Below are 18,240 nucleotides of genomic sequence, written 5' to 3' on the forward strand. Positions count from 1 at the left end.
CTAAACATTAATAGCAGCCTTTCTCTCTTTATACAGCTGTATTGTCTGAACTTGCATTGTGATTGGCCTGTAGAGTTGCTGAGAGGGCTCGAGGGGTGGGCTGGTATCTCAGAAAGTGCCTGACACACTAACCAAGCTGAGTTTCCTATGGGAACAATTGAAGTAAACTTTTTGTTCTGGTCCTTTTTGGTCGAGGAGTAACAATACAAATGGATTTTGGGAGTGACTCAAGAAGTGAAGAATGCACAAGAATGGATCACAAGATGGAATTTATCAAACTCTAGCCTTGCTTGTTAAAATTTTTTTTAAAATATCTGTAATGGTACTGACTTTGCTTGCTTTGAAGTAGCTTTTTTTTTTCTTTTTTTCTTTTTTTTGCAGTAACTGTTAGTTTTTTAAGTCTCTCATAGTGTTAAGTTATAGTGAATACTGCTACAGCAATTTCTAATTTTTAAAAATTGAGTAATGGTGTAGAACACTAATTCATAATCACTCTAATTGTAATCTGAATACAGTGTAACATTGTGTAGCCTTTTTGTATAAAATAGACAAATAGAAATGGTCCAATTAGTTTCCTTTTTAATATGCTTAAAATAAGCAGGTGGATCTATTTCATGTTTTTGATCAAAAACTTTATTTGGGATATGTATGGGTAGGGTAAATCAGTAAGAGGTGTTATTTGGAACCTTGTTTTGGACAGTTTACCAGTTGCCTTTTATCCCAAAGTTGTTGTAACCTGCGGTGATACAATGCTTCAAGAGAAAATGCGGTTATAAAAATGGTTCAGAATTAAACTTTTAATTCATTCGATTGTGTCACCTTTTTTTCCTTGTCACTTAGTGGTTTGCGAGGGTAATAAATTATTTCACTATGTGTCTTCCTCAGGATGAAGTTGAATAAACTTAAGTAATGATGGAAAGAGCCTTACCGCTAGTAGACGGAATTGTTTGTTTGCCAAGCCTCTTTAGCACTTACCCCTGGGTTAAATTGCACCAAAAGTGTTTCAGCCTTGAACGTTGATTCTGAGCTTGTGTAAGAAGAGGGGGGAGTCCATCGTCTCCAACTGAAGGACTCTGGGCTTAGAGCCTATGGCCAAGACTCCTTCATCCTGGCTGCAGCCATGTGTATAATCCTGCCCACGTGACTAAAGGCATCTAGTTCTTTGGCTTTCAGTTTTGTCCTGTGTTGCCCAATAGGCATCCCCCACCCCAGACTCCATCACATGGTTTCATTCCTTTAAGGTAATAATGAAGAATTACTCACCTGGATTTGGACTTCAAGCACCTTCACAGAAGTGTGACTCATTTGGAGCGGGGAATTCCTTCAACTCCACTTTGAACTGATAGTTAAGATGGTTTACCTGCCGATGTTTATCTGAACATATCAGAGAGAACTAGAATGGGCCTTCTTCCATGCTCTCTGCCAGGTGAGCCTGTCATCCTGGTGGTAGGTCTGACAAGCTTAGTTCATCCCTGAGGGCAGAGTCAGTAGAGCTGTTTGTTAGAACTTGTGTTTTGGGCTTTAAAAAGCATGGAAGTGTTTTGTGCTTAGGGAGGGCTGTTTGTGATTTACTGTGTATTTAAAAACATGTATTCAGTACCTTTTTGTTGGATGAGGACCCTTTGAGAAAGCTTTATAAGTTCTTCCCTGTGGTCTAAGATGTAATTGGGATTGGAGAGGAAACATTTGTGTACCTGGTGAGGGGGCAGTTGTGCCTCCAGTGCATGACACAGAGAACCAAGGCAGCATTGCATAACTGTTAGGTAGGCTAGAGCTATTGGTTAGAGTGAAGATCTCTAGTGAGTTCAGCTTTTAACATAAAGAACCACAGCAGGGTGGTTTTTTTTTTTTTAAAACCAGAAAACATTCCAGAGCTTTGCCTAAAATCATTATAGTTTTGAAGTTCCATGTAAAAACTTTACATGAAGGTTAATCTGATTCAGCAAAGGTAGTTCTGCAATGCACTTAGAAGGACAAAGAGCCAAGAACGGCAGAGACACTTGTGAAGAATAAGATGACAGGAGGACTTGTTCTGTCAGCTGTCAAGGCCTAACTGTAAAGCTAGAGGTGGTTAAATTTACACTGTTATTGGCATGTGTGTAGAAGTATACACTAAGGGAACAGAATAAGACGAAGACAATAGACACTTTAAGGGTAGCATTGGAAGTCAGTGTGCAAAAGAGGGACTTTTTAGTAAAAGTGTAGAACAGTTAGGTAGCCATTTGGATAAAACTGAAATTAATGCAAGAAAAAATCCATGATCAACAAAATATCAGAAGCCCTCACTGGAAGCCCATGTGTCCAATAATTTGCAAGAGAATGGCCGCAATGCAGTAAAAGACCACAGCTTCAACACAATAGTATGGGTATATCTCAAATATGATACTGAACAAAAGCAAGTCACAAATGCATGCCGTAGGACTGCACTGGTGCAAAGAGAAAGGCAAACTGTTTTAAGGAGATCATCCAGAGATAGTAAAACTAAAGAAATTAGGGCCCCCTAAGAGGCAAGAAAATTTAGATTACCACAAAAAAACAGAATAGTGGTTACCTGGGGATGGAGGTGCGTAGGACATCCGATCCCATTGCAGTGACCACCAATGAGCTGAAAAATGAAGCTTTTCCATGTTGGATGAGGTGTTCTAGACATGAGGCTTTGATCTGGTTATTGGAATCCTTGACAGTGAAAGATCTTGAGATAAATATGTCTTGATTAGTGTAATAAAAACGGAAGATCCGAATCGTGCCGTATGGTTTGTAAACCAGCAGAGAGCTGAGTTGCTCCACTGCAGTTGTTTTGTTCTACTAGGTGAGAATCTAACTGCTTGCCTTGCTTGAGTGAACACCCATCAAATGCAATTAGAAAATAATGGGGGCGGGAGGCTGAAAGGTAGTGCTTCCTTTTTCTTATTCATCAGCGTCCTGTGTGGTGTCCACTCCACCTCCCCACCTCATGCGTAATCTACAGGGGGGTGACTGGCCTCCTCTGCCACCTCAGCATCAAGCCTCTGAGAGGCCAGAGGCCAGGTGTGAAAGGCCAGCCTTCTTCCAGGTCACATCAAGACTCCACACCGCCCTGGTCCTTATTCTGGGCCAAGGCTGGTGCTTGTTGCCCCTTCCCTCCCTCGGCCTCCTGGAAGCTTGAGGCTGTTGGGGCCAAAGCCTCCTGAAACTCAGTGAGTCTTGTCCCCACCCCACTCCAGACAGGTCTCCCCAGGGACCAAGCCTCTTTGGGCTTTTGTAGCTTCTTGCCGCCCCCTTCCCTACCAGTTCCCTCCTGAGGCTCCTACCTCAGCCCCTGCATAAGTCCATTTATCAGAGAGATTTATTTCTACATATTTTTCTGTTGTTGGAGGAGGGAGAATAAAGGGCATTTTGCTTCAAGTGGAGGCAGGAGAGACCCAGGTCCTCTCACTATCGCTCACTATGGACAAAAGCCTTAGGCACCAGAGCCTCCACTTCTGAGCTGTCCCACAGGGCTAAGAGCTGCCTTGCATTCACAAAATTGACCTCAGAACCTCATGAGGTAATAGGGGAAATCTCATGATAATATGGGAAACAGGAAGAGCTAGACAAGCCCAAAGAACCGTCAGTCAGTAAATTCTGTTGCTGCGTCCTACAGAGCCACTTGCTTAGCTGCCAGATGACTGTCAGTTCCTCTCAGGATACCCTCCAGGCCAGAGTCACCCCAGATAGATCGTCACAGAGGGACAGCTCACTGGGCACCTACTCTCAGGCTGTAAGTTGAGGCAAGGTCTCAAAGCTTTGGGCCTGTTGTTAGGGAAAGAAGGCAGCCTAGTGCAGCCACTCGCCGGTCCGCTCTGCTCCGCTCCATGCAAGGCATGCTCCTGCTGCCTCCTTTGCCCCCTCACCCTGCAACTTCAGTGATGCCATTCATCCCTGGGGGGCTCAGCCGACGGACTACATGTAGCCAATTAGCAAACAGCTAAAGCTTGGAGGTGGTGGGAAGAGGAGGGCCGGTAGTTACCTGGGTCTGGGCCTCTGGTCACTGCGAGAATCCTGAGAGCTCTGATGGGTGGCTGGGGCCCAGGTCTTCTCAGAACTGGAGCCGGGGAAGCCACAAAAGGGTATGGGCCTCTCGTGTGGGGCAGGGAAGGGCACTGCTCTCCGCCTCCCTCTTGTCTACTCAGCCAGACTGCTCATGTCCCCTGCCTCAGCTCATTAGGATTGGGGCTGCTGCTTTCATAAGGCACCTTTGTGAGAAGGACAAAAAGGAGGACATAGCCTCATGCCAGGGTGCAAAACTTGGCGTGGGCTAGCTTTAGCGCCTGTCACCCTGCGCTGAACACCCTTGGTGGGGTACTAGCCCTGCTTGGGAACATCTCCTCCTTGCCCCTTGCCTATTCAAATACGCCTTTCCTCAAAGAGGCGAGGCTGTGGGACTCAGGGCCAGGCACGGTCCACTTAACGTGGTTCTGGAATGTTAAAACTTTCCTCCTGTTTCACCTTAAGCAGCAAAGACTCCTCCCTGCTCAACTCAAAAGGGCAGAGAAAGACGAATTCGATGGCTCTGAAATACCTTCTGGGGGACTCTAGGTCCAGAACTCCAGGGTGCTTCCCCTAAGAGCTGAATGAAAGAGGAGAGAACAGATTTTCTGGGAAAACAGGGAGAACTGTGCCTGTTCCCTGGACCAAAGAGGCAAAGCAACAGGAGCTGAGGGCCAGGCCTCCAGCTGCTCCCCATCAGCTTCCCCCACCCCAGGAACAAATCCAGCCAGGCCAGGGCCACCTGGGTGCACAGCCTGGTGATGGGCACATTGCCCAGCAGGACTTCCTGTGGGCAGTTAGGAGGCTATGAGAGCAGAGGACACTGCCTGCTCCTGGGTGGGGTTCCCCCTTACAGCCCTGCTACTCAGCTCGACTCTGGACATCCCACTGGCAGACACACAGGCTGCGGAGTCCTAGTCCCGAGGTCAACCCAGCAGTGGGGCCTTGGGCAAGTGGACTGGCTCCTCTGAGCCTCAGTTTTCTCACCTGTGAAATGGAGATAAGAAGGTCTGCTTGGCAGGTGGTGAGGTTTAAATAAAGTAAGTGACATCCACGCCTTTGACGGAGGGGGGCACGGAGCTGCTGTGTTTGTTACAAAGCCAAATGGAAGCTGGCACATTACCCAGATCACCGCGGCAAAGTGGGCCTGTTGGCGACAGTGTGCCCAGCTTCCCGTGATGCAGTAGGTGTGGGGCCGCCTTTGTGCCCCTGTGCCTCCCGCTTCTGCGTCCCCCGCCCATTCCCCCCACATAGGGGCTGCTGCCTGGGACAGAAGCCCATCTGGGCTCAGGCAGTGTGTGTCAAGGGGCAGATCCCCCCTCTAAGCAGCCCAGAGCACTGCAGCTACTGATCTAGTCGAGCCCTTTCATTCTGCAGGTGGGGAAACAGAGGACCCAGAGAGGAGGCCAAGGAATGTTCTCAACTTGCTCACCTGGTTCAAGCTGCCCACGGTCCACCCCTCCCTCCCTCAGTACAACAGTCCCAGCCCCTTTCCGCAGTGTCCACCCAGTATTTTCACAGGCTTGACTCTTACACAGGGGGCACTAAGGGCATATGTGTGAGGAAGAAGCCGGAAAGGCTTCGAGGATAAGGGGGGTCACTGGTAGAAGTTGGGGGTGTCATTCTACCTTGATGCCATCATCCCATCTAGATGAGCAGATCTTCAAGGAAGCCAGCATTCCTTGAGCGTTTTGCATTCCTTTAGGCAAAGTTTTAGCCACCTGTTCCTGTTAGTGCAGTCTTGCCCAGTTCTCCCCAAGATTCTTGGAATCACTTCATCCCTGAAATGAAGAAAAGCCAAGCAGGTAAAAGTAGGAGGAAGAGAAGAGACTATAACTTCCAAAGGCTTGCTCTGGAGCTGTAGCTGGGAGAGCATTCCTGCCTAGCCTGTTAAATCTTCTCCAGAGAAGCAAGATGCTTATAGACGCGGGCAGGCCTAGACTAGCACAGGCAGTGCAGGCTTTAGCAGAGGCCTACCTGGCCCACACAGGGAGAGAGCATTCTGAGAACAGCTAGCAAACCTGGGGTTCCCAGATGCATCACACATGCACTGAGGAGGTCCATTCTGAGTGGGTTTTCTAGGGTCTGGAGTTAGATCATCTCAGCCAGAGGTTCTGGGTTCAGCTGACTTTATTAGATCCAAATAGAGCTGTAGGTGCCACGTGGTGAACGTGTGTAGCTGAGGGTGGGTGCCGCAGAGTGGGCTCGTGCTAAATGCCTTCTTGCCTAGTGTCCAGCAGCTTGGAGGATCTCCAGGGCCAAGGAAGCCACTGCACTGTTGGCCGACGAACTGTGAGAAAAACCAAAGTAGAGACATTTAGGCATCCCCAGGGTAAAATGCTCTGTCTTCCAAAGGGGCTGGCCTCTTTTGCACCCGAGTACCTGATGGACCAGCTGCTTCCCAGAGCTGCCCCTAGCATCATCTTGAGAAGCAGAAACAGCGTTTGCAGGCTCCAGGGCCATGAGGTGAGGACCCCGAAGCCCACAGTCCCACAGGGGCTCAGCACTGGCCCTGCCACCCACCCCTCGACGTCTCAGCTCACTTTGGCCAGGTGCACCGATGCTGAGCTGTGAGGGCAAGTCAGGCGGACGGCAGCCAGAGCCTGCTGGCCCGAGGCCCACAGTGAGCCTGCCCGGCGCCTGCCTGCAGCTGACTTGTGCCATCCAGCAAAGATCCCAGCTGCTGACACTCCCTGCTCCATGCTGCCCCTTCCTGGCCAATCAGCCAGAAGCTTTGGGTTTCTTATTCTCATAGGTGTGGATGTGCAATTAAGAGCTTCAAATGGAAACTTCGTTATTGGAGCAACTTGTTTGAGACACATTTAAACCTGTGCCTTAACAACTGTCACCAAAGAAAAGCATGGCGCACAGCAGTGTGCCTTGAAGTATAAAATTAGCTGATAGCACACCCTTCGCTACACAGAAATACAGCTGTTGCCAAATGCCAGGGGGCTGCATAAAAGAGGTGGGTCGCAGGGGGACAGGACTGTGGTCGGAGATGGTGCCATGCATTCCTGCTCTGTGCATCAAAGGCCCCTTTGAGGGCTGAGGGAATGCACTTGAACTTGGCCTGCTCCCGGCTGAGACCAGGCTACCCGGGTGGAGCCGTGCTGCCCGCTCCGCCTGCCAGAGCAGCCCTTGGGGGCCAGTGACCGGCAAGGAGGACACACCCACCTGGCAGGGCCCCATCAGAACTGAGAATGCTGCCATCCAGTCACTCTTTGTCAACATGAGAAACCCTTTTTCTGGTGGGGCCATCCGAACAAAGCCCGAACAGGACAATTTCAGAGCAGCAGCCTGTCGGCCAGTATGAGATCTGCCTGGTGTAGACGTGTTAGTTGCTGGAGTGACACGTGTGGGTATGGAAGAGGCCATCAGCCTCAGGGAGGCTCGTTTTCACATGCTTGGTCCAAATTTGGGTCCAGCGCTCCCAAACTGGTACAGCATGAAGATGTGCCGGCCTCGGACCCAGCTGGGGGGCGGGAGAGTCCCACACAGGCAGGCCGTGGAGAGGAAGGGCTCTCAGCAGCTCCCCACTCAAGTCCATGCCTCCCGGTGGCTCTCCCACCCTCTGCCAGCACACATCTGCTCTGCTCACAGGGGCCTCATCTCAGCTGTCTGCACAAGCCCAGGGTCCCCAGGTATGGTCATCACCTGCTCCTCACAAAAACCAGTCTAGCGGAAGGCCTGTGGCCCAGCCCGGGGAGCCAGTGTCCGTGCCTCACACACCACAGGGGCCACCGGGCTGAGCAGGGGCCCCTCCCATCAAAGTCAGCCCGTCCTTCCCCTCAGCTCACAGTAACCACGGGTAAGAACTGACATCTTTGGCTTAAGCTACAGAGTAAAGGGGGTGGGGTAGGCCAGGAGGCGCTGTCCCCTCCCCACCCAATCCAGGATTAATACAACAAGGCTGCATGGAGCTGAGCCTTCGCAGACTCACCTTCCCAGCAATACCTCAGCCGCATATGCTCCTCCAACTAATACAAAACCCCAAACACCAGGAAGCAGATTCCATAGAACCTTGTGGCCCTGAAAACAAACTACCAGGAATGCCGTGCACCACCCCGCGTCCCGCACACCCAGCGAAGGCCAGGTACCCCTTAGCAGGGGGGGCCTCCTCCCCAGGGCAGGGAGAGCAGCTGCAGCTCAGGGGCCACCACGCCCTCCGGCCGCCTCCCTCAGCTCTGGGGACAAGGCACTCACCCGAGTCATTTAATCAAGCCCCTGAACCGCCCCCAGAGCCCACCTGCCAGGCCCTGGCACTGTCACATGCAGTGAGCCATTACACAGCACACCGGCTGCCTAAAGGGTGGATACCTGGGGGCAGTTCTCTCTTTATTCCCATGCCATTTTTCTCTGGTCACGTGGCACTAACATTTTAAATGACTCGTCAGCCCTACCTGCCCCCCCCCAACCCCGGAACCGCCTCTCCAGGGAGTGCAGGGGTGTGTGCGGCAACGGCAAGAACCCTCCCAGTGCCCTCACTACACCAGTATCGGCGTCACCGGGGGGCTGGCAGAGAGGCCGGTTCCTCCCTCCACAGGGTGCAGCGTGTTCCGGGTGACACGGCCGTCCTGGTCTCGGCACCTCACTTCCAGGATGCTCTAGACGTACTGACTGTGAAGCTGAGGACTGAGAGGCTGACCTAACCTCAGCTTCTCAGTGTCAAACTGTTCTAGGCGTTCAAGTTTTCCCTCTGACGGCAGCCGGGGCTGTAGAGTGGGCCTCCAGACCCTCTGCAAGGTGGTGGTAATGGGGCCTCCTCTGGCCAGGCTGCTGCGGGGGGCACGTGTGCACAAACAGGTACTGCTTTTCTCATGAGGTTCATCAGGTCTCCCACCTGGTCATAATCCACTCCCGTCGCCATCTGTAGATGGGAATACGGCCTCCCCGCGCTGCAGGGCCGGGATGCTCTTCTTTTCTCCCTCCCGTTACCTCTCCCTGCCTCCACAGTGGGGACTCCTGGGGGGTGGGGGGGCAGAGTGGCCCATCCCACAGTGGGAGGGAGGGATCTCAGCGGGCAGTGTCAGGCGGGAAGGTGACGGTCCCTGGTGTGTAGGGGAAACTGGGGGGCGGGGGAAGAAAGAAGAGCGGAGAAAAGGAATGCCAGGCTATTTGCTGAGCCCAGGTACGCTCTGTGCTGCTCCTCCCACAGCCCTCCTGGGCCTACGTACCCCCCAGCCGCAGCCAGCCACTCCAGAGCCCGCAGGAGGCTGCCCGAATTCTTGAGGCTCTCCAGGTGCTTCTCATTGGAGGTGATCTGCAAGGGAGGGAGAGGAAAGCGGTCGGCTGGCCCATCCCTGACCCATGATCCGTTGGACGGGCACCCTGAGTCTCAGGCCACCAGTGCTATTGGGCAGTGAGCCCTGAGCCCCAGTGCGCTGCTGACCACGGAGGCAACCCTTGGGGTGAGCAGGAAGGAGTCCTGCTGCAGCTGGAGATGTGCCAGGGGAGGATGGGGTGCCTCCCGTCGGTCCCTCAGGAGGGTCTGTGTTCTGGAAGCCTGAACATTTCAGTTAAAGCAGATCATGGGTGAACAAACTTTCCAGTTGTCGGTTCCGGGACCCAGTGGGCCCATGCGTCCCAAGCCCGACACAACCTCTTTCATATGGACAGAAGGATGATGCTGGGCTCCCGTGATCTCAGGAGCCTGGGAAAAGAAAGAGGCACTAGGAATCAAACTGGTCACACCCTCACCCGCGTACCCTGGGAAGTGTGCCCCTGCCAACGGCCACCGTCCCGGGAGACACAGAGGAGGGACACTTGGGCACCAGAGGCAGAATCATAAACTCTCAGGGCTGGAAGGGACTCGGATAGGTGCTGACCCAGCCCAGGCTCCTGGAGACCTCCTAATTCAGCCCTTCGGTAAAACGAGTCCGTGCCCTACGAGGCAGAGAAGACTTCAGGAATGAACCTTGATTCTGCAATTTGACTGTTTCTCTTAATTCACCTTTCATGTCCTATTTTTAATCTCTGATATTTAATAAATATTTTCTAATAAACACTTGTATGGAACTTCACATTTCAGAAGGCTCTGCAGTTTCCTGTACATTTTCTCACTTATCCCTTTCAGTAGCCTCACCTTGCAAGGTAAGCATGTAGTGTGTTTTATAGATGAGGTGACTGAAGCTTAGTGAGATTAAGGGACCACTACGGCAGTACACGGGGAGCTTGACCCTAACCCCACATGAGGCTGGAACCAGGCTGGCCTCCGCTGTCCCCACCATTTTCTGTCTTTCCACTTGATCATAGCAACCAGGGCTGGATTATCATCTCAGTAGTTCTCAGGGAGAGGCTGAACATTTCTTAATCAATCACTCATGGTGATAGGAAGGTCACAGGGGTAGTTAGACCTTAATGTGGCCTCTGAATTGCACGCGAATGAATTTGCACCTCCACTGAGACCCTATCCCGCTTCCTGAGTGTGCCAGACCCCAGCTGCCAGCTCGACTGCATCAGGTGTCATTTCTGCAAAGATTTGCATCTTAAAAGAGCTGTGTGTAAATTTGTTCTGAAATTACACCCCACTTGATGAGTTCAGAAGGCTGCTGTAGTTCAATTCTGTCTGAAGCAAGCACAAACTTACCCTGAAAGGCTCTTCAGCGAGGATTCCCATCTAATTTTTCTCAAAACCCTGCCTAATACAACTCAGTTGAGCTACATCCAGACTCACTGCCCTGACCAGCCCTACCGTGGGATCGTGGGTAAGAGGCTGTGCTCCAAGTTGCAAAGAGATAACAAGACTACATTCACTCACGAGGCTAGTTGGAAGGTGCAAACAGAAGAAAACTATGTGATCAAAGGGAGAGACGAGAATAGCACCGTGTGCAGCTGACATAAATGCAAGCATAAACAAAGCCAGGAGAATTCATTGAAAACTATGTGATTTGGCCACTTACCTGAACTCTTACTAGCAACGTCAACTGTTGTTCTATCAATATGAGTTAATTAGAAAATAAAAATTTTAAATGATATCAATCAGAGGTTCTAGTTCTGGGAAAGACAGAGAAAGCACATGCCACCCTTTCCATGTAAAGCCTGAACAGAATGCACAGCGCAGCTCTCTCAGAACACTGAAAAGTAAACAACACTGGCAGATTGGGGAAGGACCCTGAAACCGACGCGCCGCCTCCCCTCTCCCTCCAGTACAGACCACCTTGAACTCAACACACCCAAACCCCAGAAGTGGGGCACACGAGAGAGCCCCAGGAGAAGCCAGGCTTGAGGAATGGGACAGGAAACTTCGAAAAGCTCAGAGAGATTAGATGAACCCCCCTTTCCTTTTCCTCAGTTCTCTCTTGCCCCAGGCCCCAGGCAATTCTGTGGTGGCAGTGGTGGCAGCAACAGGAGCCAACAGCCAAAACTCTTCTCTCTCTCTCTCTGTTCTCACAGTGTTTGGCCCCGACATGACGGTTGTGGAGGTTAAGCAGTTTGTGGCCAGACAGAAAATGGGAGACCCAGGGAGCCAGAAAGTACTGGGGAAGAGCTCAAGAAAGCAACCCCATAAAATTATTTATGAACTTCTAGGCTCACCTTCAACCTGTGTTGGTTAAAGTAAAAGGTTAAAAAAGATACACCATACAAACAGGAATCAACAGAAAGCTAGAGTGGCTGTATTAGTATCAGTCAAAGAAGACTTTAGAACAAAGAAAATTATCAGGGATAAATAAAGACATAGCATCCTGATAAAAGGGTTCTCTCACTAAGAAGATAAAACAATAAATGTGTATGCATCTAACAACAGAAATTTAAAATACATAAAGAAAAACTGATACAACTGAAAGGAAAAACAGACAAGTCCACAACTGTAGCTGGAGACTTCAAATAACTCTTATAGTAACAGATAGGATGAGCAGACCAGAAATCAGCAAGGATATGGAAAAGTTGAACAACACCGTCATCCAACTGGATCTCACTGATATTCGTGGAGCACGAAGCCCAGCAACAGCAGAATTTACATTTTTTCCCGAGAATCCAGGAACATTCACCAAGGTATACAATATTCTGGGTAATAAAACAAATATTTACTAATTTAAGAGAACTGAAATCATATTAATTATATTCTCTGATCATCATGGAATTAAACTAGAAATAAATAACAAAGATAACAAAAATATCTCCAAATCACTTGGAAGTTAAACAACACACTCAAATAATCCACGGATCAAAGAGGACATCCCAAGGAAAATTAGAAATGATTCTGAGCTGAATGAAAATGTCAATACAATATATCAACGTCTGTGGGGTGCAGCTGAAGTAGTGCTTAAAGAGAAATTTATAGTACAATACTTACATTAAAAAAGAAACGTCTCAAATCCATAATCCAAGCTTTCATGTTAAGAAACTTGAAAAAGAGCAAAACAAACCCAAACCCAAAGAGGGAAGGAAAAACAGAGCAGAAATCAAGAGTGATGTGGTAAATGTAGGCCCCAATATATCAATATCTAAATTTACCAAGTACTACAAATAAAAGATTAACTAACATTGTTAGATTAGATATAGCCAAAATAAAACACAACTACATGATGCTTACAAACATACCTTAAATATAAGAGCACAGAGCAACTGAAGTTTAAAGAACGAAAAAAGAGATGCCACACAAATTGTAACCAAAGGAAGTTGGTATAGCTAATATCAGACAAAGTCGACTTTAAGCCAATAATTATAACTAGGAATAAAGAGAGACATATCATATTTATAAAAAGATCAACTGGGCTTCCCTGGTGGCGCAGTGGTTGAGAACCTGCCTGCCAATGCAGGGGACACGGGTTCGAGCCCTGGTCTGGGAAGATCCCACATACCGCGGAGCAACTAGGCCCGTGAGCCACAACTACTGAGCCTGCGCGTCTGGAGGCTGTGCTCCACAACAAGAGAGGCCCGCGCACTGCGATGAAGAGTGGCCCCCACTTGCCACAACTAGAGAAAACCCTCGCACAGAAACGAAGACCCAACACAGCCAAAAATAAATAAATTAAAAAAAAAAAAAAAAAAAGATCAACTGACCAGGAAGATACATCAAGTCTAAATTCTAAACGTACCTAATAACAACCTCAAAATCTGTAAAACAAAAAAATGACAGAACCAAAGTGAGAGTTACACAAATCCATAATCATTCTGGGATATTTTTCAATCTCTCCCAGTAACATGCATACGAAAATCAGAAGGGATATGGACGTTTTATACAACAAGATTAACAAACCTGACCTAATCGACATATATAGAAAAATTCATCTAACAACTGCAGAATATATGTTCTTTTCAAATGTCCATGGAAACTTTTCAACATACACCACATGCTGGGTCATAAAGCAAGTTCTGACAAATTTCAAAGATATAAATCTAACAAAATATGTCAGGATCTATATGTTAAAAATTATAAAATGCTGAAAAAATTTTTAGAAAACTAAATAAATGGATATAATGTGTTCATGAATTAGATGACTCAATATAGTAAAGATATTAATTTTCCCAAAATATAGGTTTAATGCAGTTTCTATCAAAACTCCAGCAGGATTTTTTGCAGACCCACACAAACAATATCAAAGTTTTGACAAGCGTGCAAAGGTAACTGAATGGGGGAACATGTTTGAACAAATGATGCTAGAACAAATGGACATCCATATGCAAAAACATGACCCTAGGAACATATCTTAATACCTCAAATAAAACATCATTCAAGGGAATTCCTGGGCGGTCCAGTGGTTAGGAGTCCACGCTCTCACTGCCGAGGGCCTGGGATCGATCCCTGGTCTGGGAACTAAAATCCCATAAGCCGTGAGGCATGGCCAAAAAAAAAAAAAAAAAAAAAAAAAAATCATTCAAAATGGATCATGGATCTGAATGCAAAATGTGAAACTATACAACTTCTGGAAGAAAATATAGGAGAAAAGATATGAGACCTTGGGTTTGTTCATGAGTTTTTAGATACAACACAAAAGCACAATCTCTGAAAGAAAAAAATGGACAAATTGGACTTTATCAATGTTAAAAACTTTGCTCTTTATATATGTATGATGGAATATTAATCAGCCATAAAAAGAATGAAATTTTGCCATTTGCAACATGGATGGACCTAGAGATTATCATACTAAGTGAAGTAAGTCAGAGAAAGACAAATATATGATATCACTTATATGTGGAGTCTAAAAAATAGTACAAATGAACTTATTTAAAAAATAGAAACAGACTCACAGACATAGAAAACAAACTTATGGCTACCAAAGGGAAAGCGGGGGGGATAAATTGGGAATTTGGGATTAACAGATACACACTACTATATATAAAATAGATAAACAACAAGGATTTACTGTATAGCACAGGGAACTATATTCAATATCATGCAATAAACTATAATGGAAAAGAATAAAAAATATAGATATATACATATGTATGTATAACTGAATCACTTTACTGTACATCTGAAACCAACATTATTGTAAATCAACTATACTTCAATTTAAAAAATTAAAAAATAAATCAATAAAAATTTTTAAAAAGCCTTTGCTCTTTGTAGAAGATTGATAAGAGAATAAGACAAAGCACAGACTAGGAGAAAATATTTGCAAATCACGTATCTGATAAAGGACTTTTCTCCAGAACATATAAAGAACTCTTAAAATTCAGCAAGAGAATAACCCAATTTTTTAAATGGGCAGAAAATCTGAATAGACACTTCATCAAAGAAGGTATTATAGATGGCAAACAAGGACATGAAATGATACTCAATATCATTTGTCACTAGGGAAACACAAATTGAAACTACAATGTAATACCACTACACACCTATTAGAATGCCTAAAATTCATAAAACTGACAATAACAAAGGCCAGCCAGGATGCAGAGTAACAGAAACTCTCATTCATTGCTGTGGGAATGCAAAATGGTACAGCCACGGTGGAAGACACTTTGGCAATTCCTTATAGAATTGAACGTAGTTTTACCATACGGCCCAGCAATTGTACTCTTAGGTATCTGCCCAAGAGAAATGAAGACTTATGTCCACACGAAAAACCTGTGTGCAAAAGTCTGTAGTAGCTTTATTCAAAAATCACTAAAAAGAAAAAGGAACCGAGATGTCCTTCAACAGGGAAATGGAAAAACAGCTAGGAAAGCCTTCATGCCCTACTTGGTATATAGGTCTGACTGGATTTTTAATGAGATATCAGTAAAGATAAGTCTGGATAATTTTTGAAAAGATAAGACTTTTAATTTGCCTTGCTAAATTATTTTGCCCTCTGACACCAATTTCCTAGGATTAGTCAAGCTTGTAATGTTAGGATTTTAAATGACTTTGAAATAATCCTTTGGAATGAGTTACTCCTTTCTCCCAGAGTCTGGGCTCCTCTTTGGCCACCAAAGGTTATAAATTATGATGGGTACCGACCTTCTTTTAGAAACATCCCACTGTATTTATCAGACAGTGTGGCCTTTACCCTTCTATTTTCTCAGTACTTAAACTTTGTTAAACAGCAAATTATGGGTCTGCTCAAAAGTCATCCCACCTCCTCCTCTTCTGAGTTACCTAAGCAGAGAACGTTCTGGGCACCCTGAGACCCGTCCTTCATGAAGCAGGAGGGGAAGTGACACTTGTCCACTGAGATACTGAATTCACGGCTGAACAACTGCTGGAGAATTTCTCGTGGCTCTGATGACAGTAGTCAAGAGCGAGCACTGCAGTGACTCTCTAAGAAAATAAATAATGCAAGAGGACACTAGCGAAGAGTGTCAACACAGTACCTTCCTCCTGTAGTTAATATTTTCATTAGAAGTCACTTCCATTAGCCAAGACAAGGAAACAATTTTATTTTGCAATAACGTTCTATAGCAGAGGTTCCTGGACCTCTAAGAGTCCATGAGTAGATTTTATTGTTTCAAAACATCAAATGGCAGGTGTCCATTTCCTGAAAACTAAGCCATGCCTGCCTCACATTGTTCCTGCTCCTAAGACATCTGACTGGTAGCTGGATGGCTAAAGTCAATCAAAATGGAAACATGAATTATACTAAATACATGCAGTTCACCTGGTAGACAGGCATCCATTCAAAACATTGGGATCTTTAAGGGAAACACCATAAAAAGGTTGGGAATTTGAGCTTAGAATTAAGATCAACTTGGAAAGACAATTCCTCCGTCTCTGTTTAATTGAGGGGATATGAAAAAGCAGATGATGGACTTTGGGTAAATACGCTACTTTATTCAACCTTCTGCTACAGTCCCTTGAACGTGGGTTGTGTCAATGAGCATTCAGGAATCACTGTGTAACCAAAACACTGAAAGGAGAGGCTGGTGTCCTGCAGAATCGTCCCTCACGTTCCCACCAGGCTCACAAATTGTAAGGTAATGGCTTTTTTTTTTTTTTTAAACACACCCACCGTCCAGGACAGAGTGTGGGCTGGCTCCTTTCCGGATTTCAGCTTCCCAAATGCAAACTACCAAAAGAAGCCATCGCAAGCCCTCGGTAATGACAGGAGCCTGAACTTGGCAGCCTCCTCAGTGTGCCCGGGGGGGGTGAGGGGAGACTAGGTCTCCCGGGGCACAGTGGCCACCGGGGGACAAAGCCAGGCCTGGTGCCAACATTCCTCAGCAAAGGCCTTAAAAACGCGTTAAGTCAGAATGTACTTTACTTCGTATCATCGTGATACATTGTGAGTTTATGCCCATGAATCTGACTCACAGCATCGTCCTCCTGCAGCTCGTTAAAGCTCCGCTGCCAGCGTCTCTGGTTGGAAATGGTTTCACGTGTGGAGCTCTGTAGCCGTGAGTGAGGCAGGCACAGGCAGGCCGCCGGCCTCTGTTACGAGTGTGTAATAATACGTGTCTGTCTCTTCCCTGATCCTGAATGTGTGTGGCACGCCGCCGCCAAGTTAACCTTAGTTTTCTAATCGTGAGTTCCTCTAGACAGGCCCGGGCAACACGGACAGACCAGAAAAAACCCAGCAGACGGAGCTGACGAGAGCAAGCGTGGCCCAGGTGCTCCCCGGTGCTTGTTGTTACAGACACGCACTTCACACACGGGAGGATTATTTTAATTCCGTGGCCTTCAGATCTCATAAATACGAGTAAAAACAAGCAGGTAACGATGACAACTCTACTTCAGAGAGTTTCAATTTCAAAAATAAACCTGTCCATCGAGCCCCTTTATTTTGTTCTCTTAACATATACTTTGTCTTCTCCTCAGTTAAGGTTTTTGTTACTTCAAAGCCATTTCTACCCCTTGCATATCGAGACACGCTATCCCCTTGCCTTCTGATGCCAGGCTGGAATCTGGGAAGAACCTCTGGTCGGCGTGATGGAATCTGGCAGTCCCTCCCCGCTTTCCACCTGGCGCTCACTCTGGGTGTCTCCAGAAATTTCCTGAGCTGCCTTTCACATCCACATTTAAAGCAAGACTGTATGAATACAAGCTGCTCTGCATCCTGGCCCGTGGGTGTCTTCCATGAGTTGCTGAATGCGTCCGGGGTGGAAGGGAGTAATTCTCGTGCACGGCCTTTGGCTGCCTCATGGCATCTGTACCTTCCCGGGAGTCCATTTAGAAACGTTATATTCCTCAACAAAAGGCCCCCTTCTGACCCAGGCTAGTAATCAGGTGGATGATCTGAAGGAAATCTAGAGGCATCCCTCAGAATGCCTGTCAGTAGATCTGCTGATCACCAAGGAGTGAGGGGGTCCAGCTGGAACCTACACTGGGGCATCTCGAGGGCAGAAGTGTGGGCCTGTGGATGAGGCAGGCCCAGTTCCAAAGCCTTAGTCACCCGGATTTGGCCCAGATCCTGTGAACTCAGGTTCTCTGCAGGGAGACCGAGACATTACACTGAACCTGGGTGGGATCGGGCCAGAAGCGGCACCATCTTTGCGTCCAGGCGGACTGCTACTGAGGCGTTCTTCCACGCGCCGCATGGAGCCCAGTGTAGCTTTAACCCACAGGGAGACCCTGGCAGCACAGAGGCCCGGGAAGACGGTGGCGTCCGGATACAGTGATTGCTCAAGTTGAAGAAGGCTGAAGAGGAAGAAAATAGCTGAGCTCCTCTTGTTCAAAAGCACCCATGAGTTTCCATGCCGAGCATTCAAGGAGAACGGGGAGGGGAGAGGGTGGGAGGATGCACAGGGCGTTCACCAACATGCACAGTCAGAGCTAAGAAAACCCAGGTTTCAGGTAAAAACTGTCGTGATTCACCTTTGTCTATAAAACTAACTGAGTCAGCAGGCCTTAGAGCAAAAAGAGCTTGGAATTTG

At 47.4% G+C, this 18,240-nt stretch overlaps 2 protein-coding genes across 11 annotated transcripts in view; one reads left to right on the forward strand and one right to left on the reverse strand.

Moving 5' to 3' along the window:
- Window positions 1–2,741, forward strand: part of CTNNB1 (catenin beta 1) — a 45,093-nt gene extending 42,352 nt beyond the window's left edge. For 2 of the 4 annotated variants that reach the window (XM_049693614.1, XM_004277860.4), the window contains exon 16: window positions 37–807. The gene's annotated coding sequence lies outside the window, so the exon portion shown is untranslated. Of the gene's footprint in view, window positions 1–36; window positions 808–885 lie in introns of those variants that run through there. The other 2 variants (XM_033401990.2, XM_004277859.4) reach the window with 2 other exon arrangements.
- ULK4 (unc-51 like kinase 4) overlaps window positions 386–18,240 on the reverse strand; it is a 529,281-nt gene continuing 511,426 nt past the window's right edge. For 5 of the 7 annotated variants that reach the window (XM_049693609.1, XM_049693608.1, XM_049693605.1 and 2 more), the window contains one exon: window positions 386–6,298. In XM_049693609.1, coding sequence (XP_049549566.1) covers window positions 6,110–6,298 — 189 coding nt within the window. In that variant the 3' untranslated portion in view covers window positions 386–6,109. Of the gene's footprint in view, window positions 6,299–9,182; window positions 9,269–18,240 lie in introns of all 7 variants that reach the window. The other 2 variants (XM_049693606.1, XM_004277864.4) reach the window with 1 other exon arrangement.

Source organism: Orcinus orca, chromosome 10 (assembly GCF_937001465.1).
Source record: "Orcinus orca chromosome 10, mOrcOrc1.1, whole genome shotgun sequence".
Classification (NCBI taxonomy): Eukaryota; Metazoa; Chordata; class Mammalia; order Artiodactyla; family Delphinidae; genus Orcinus; species Orcinus orca.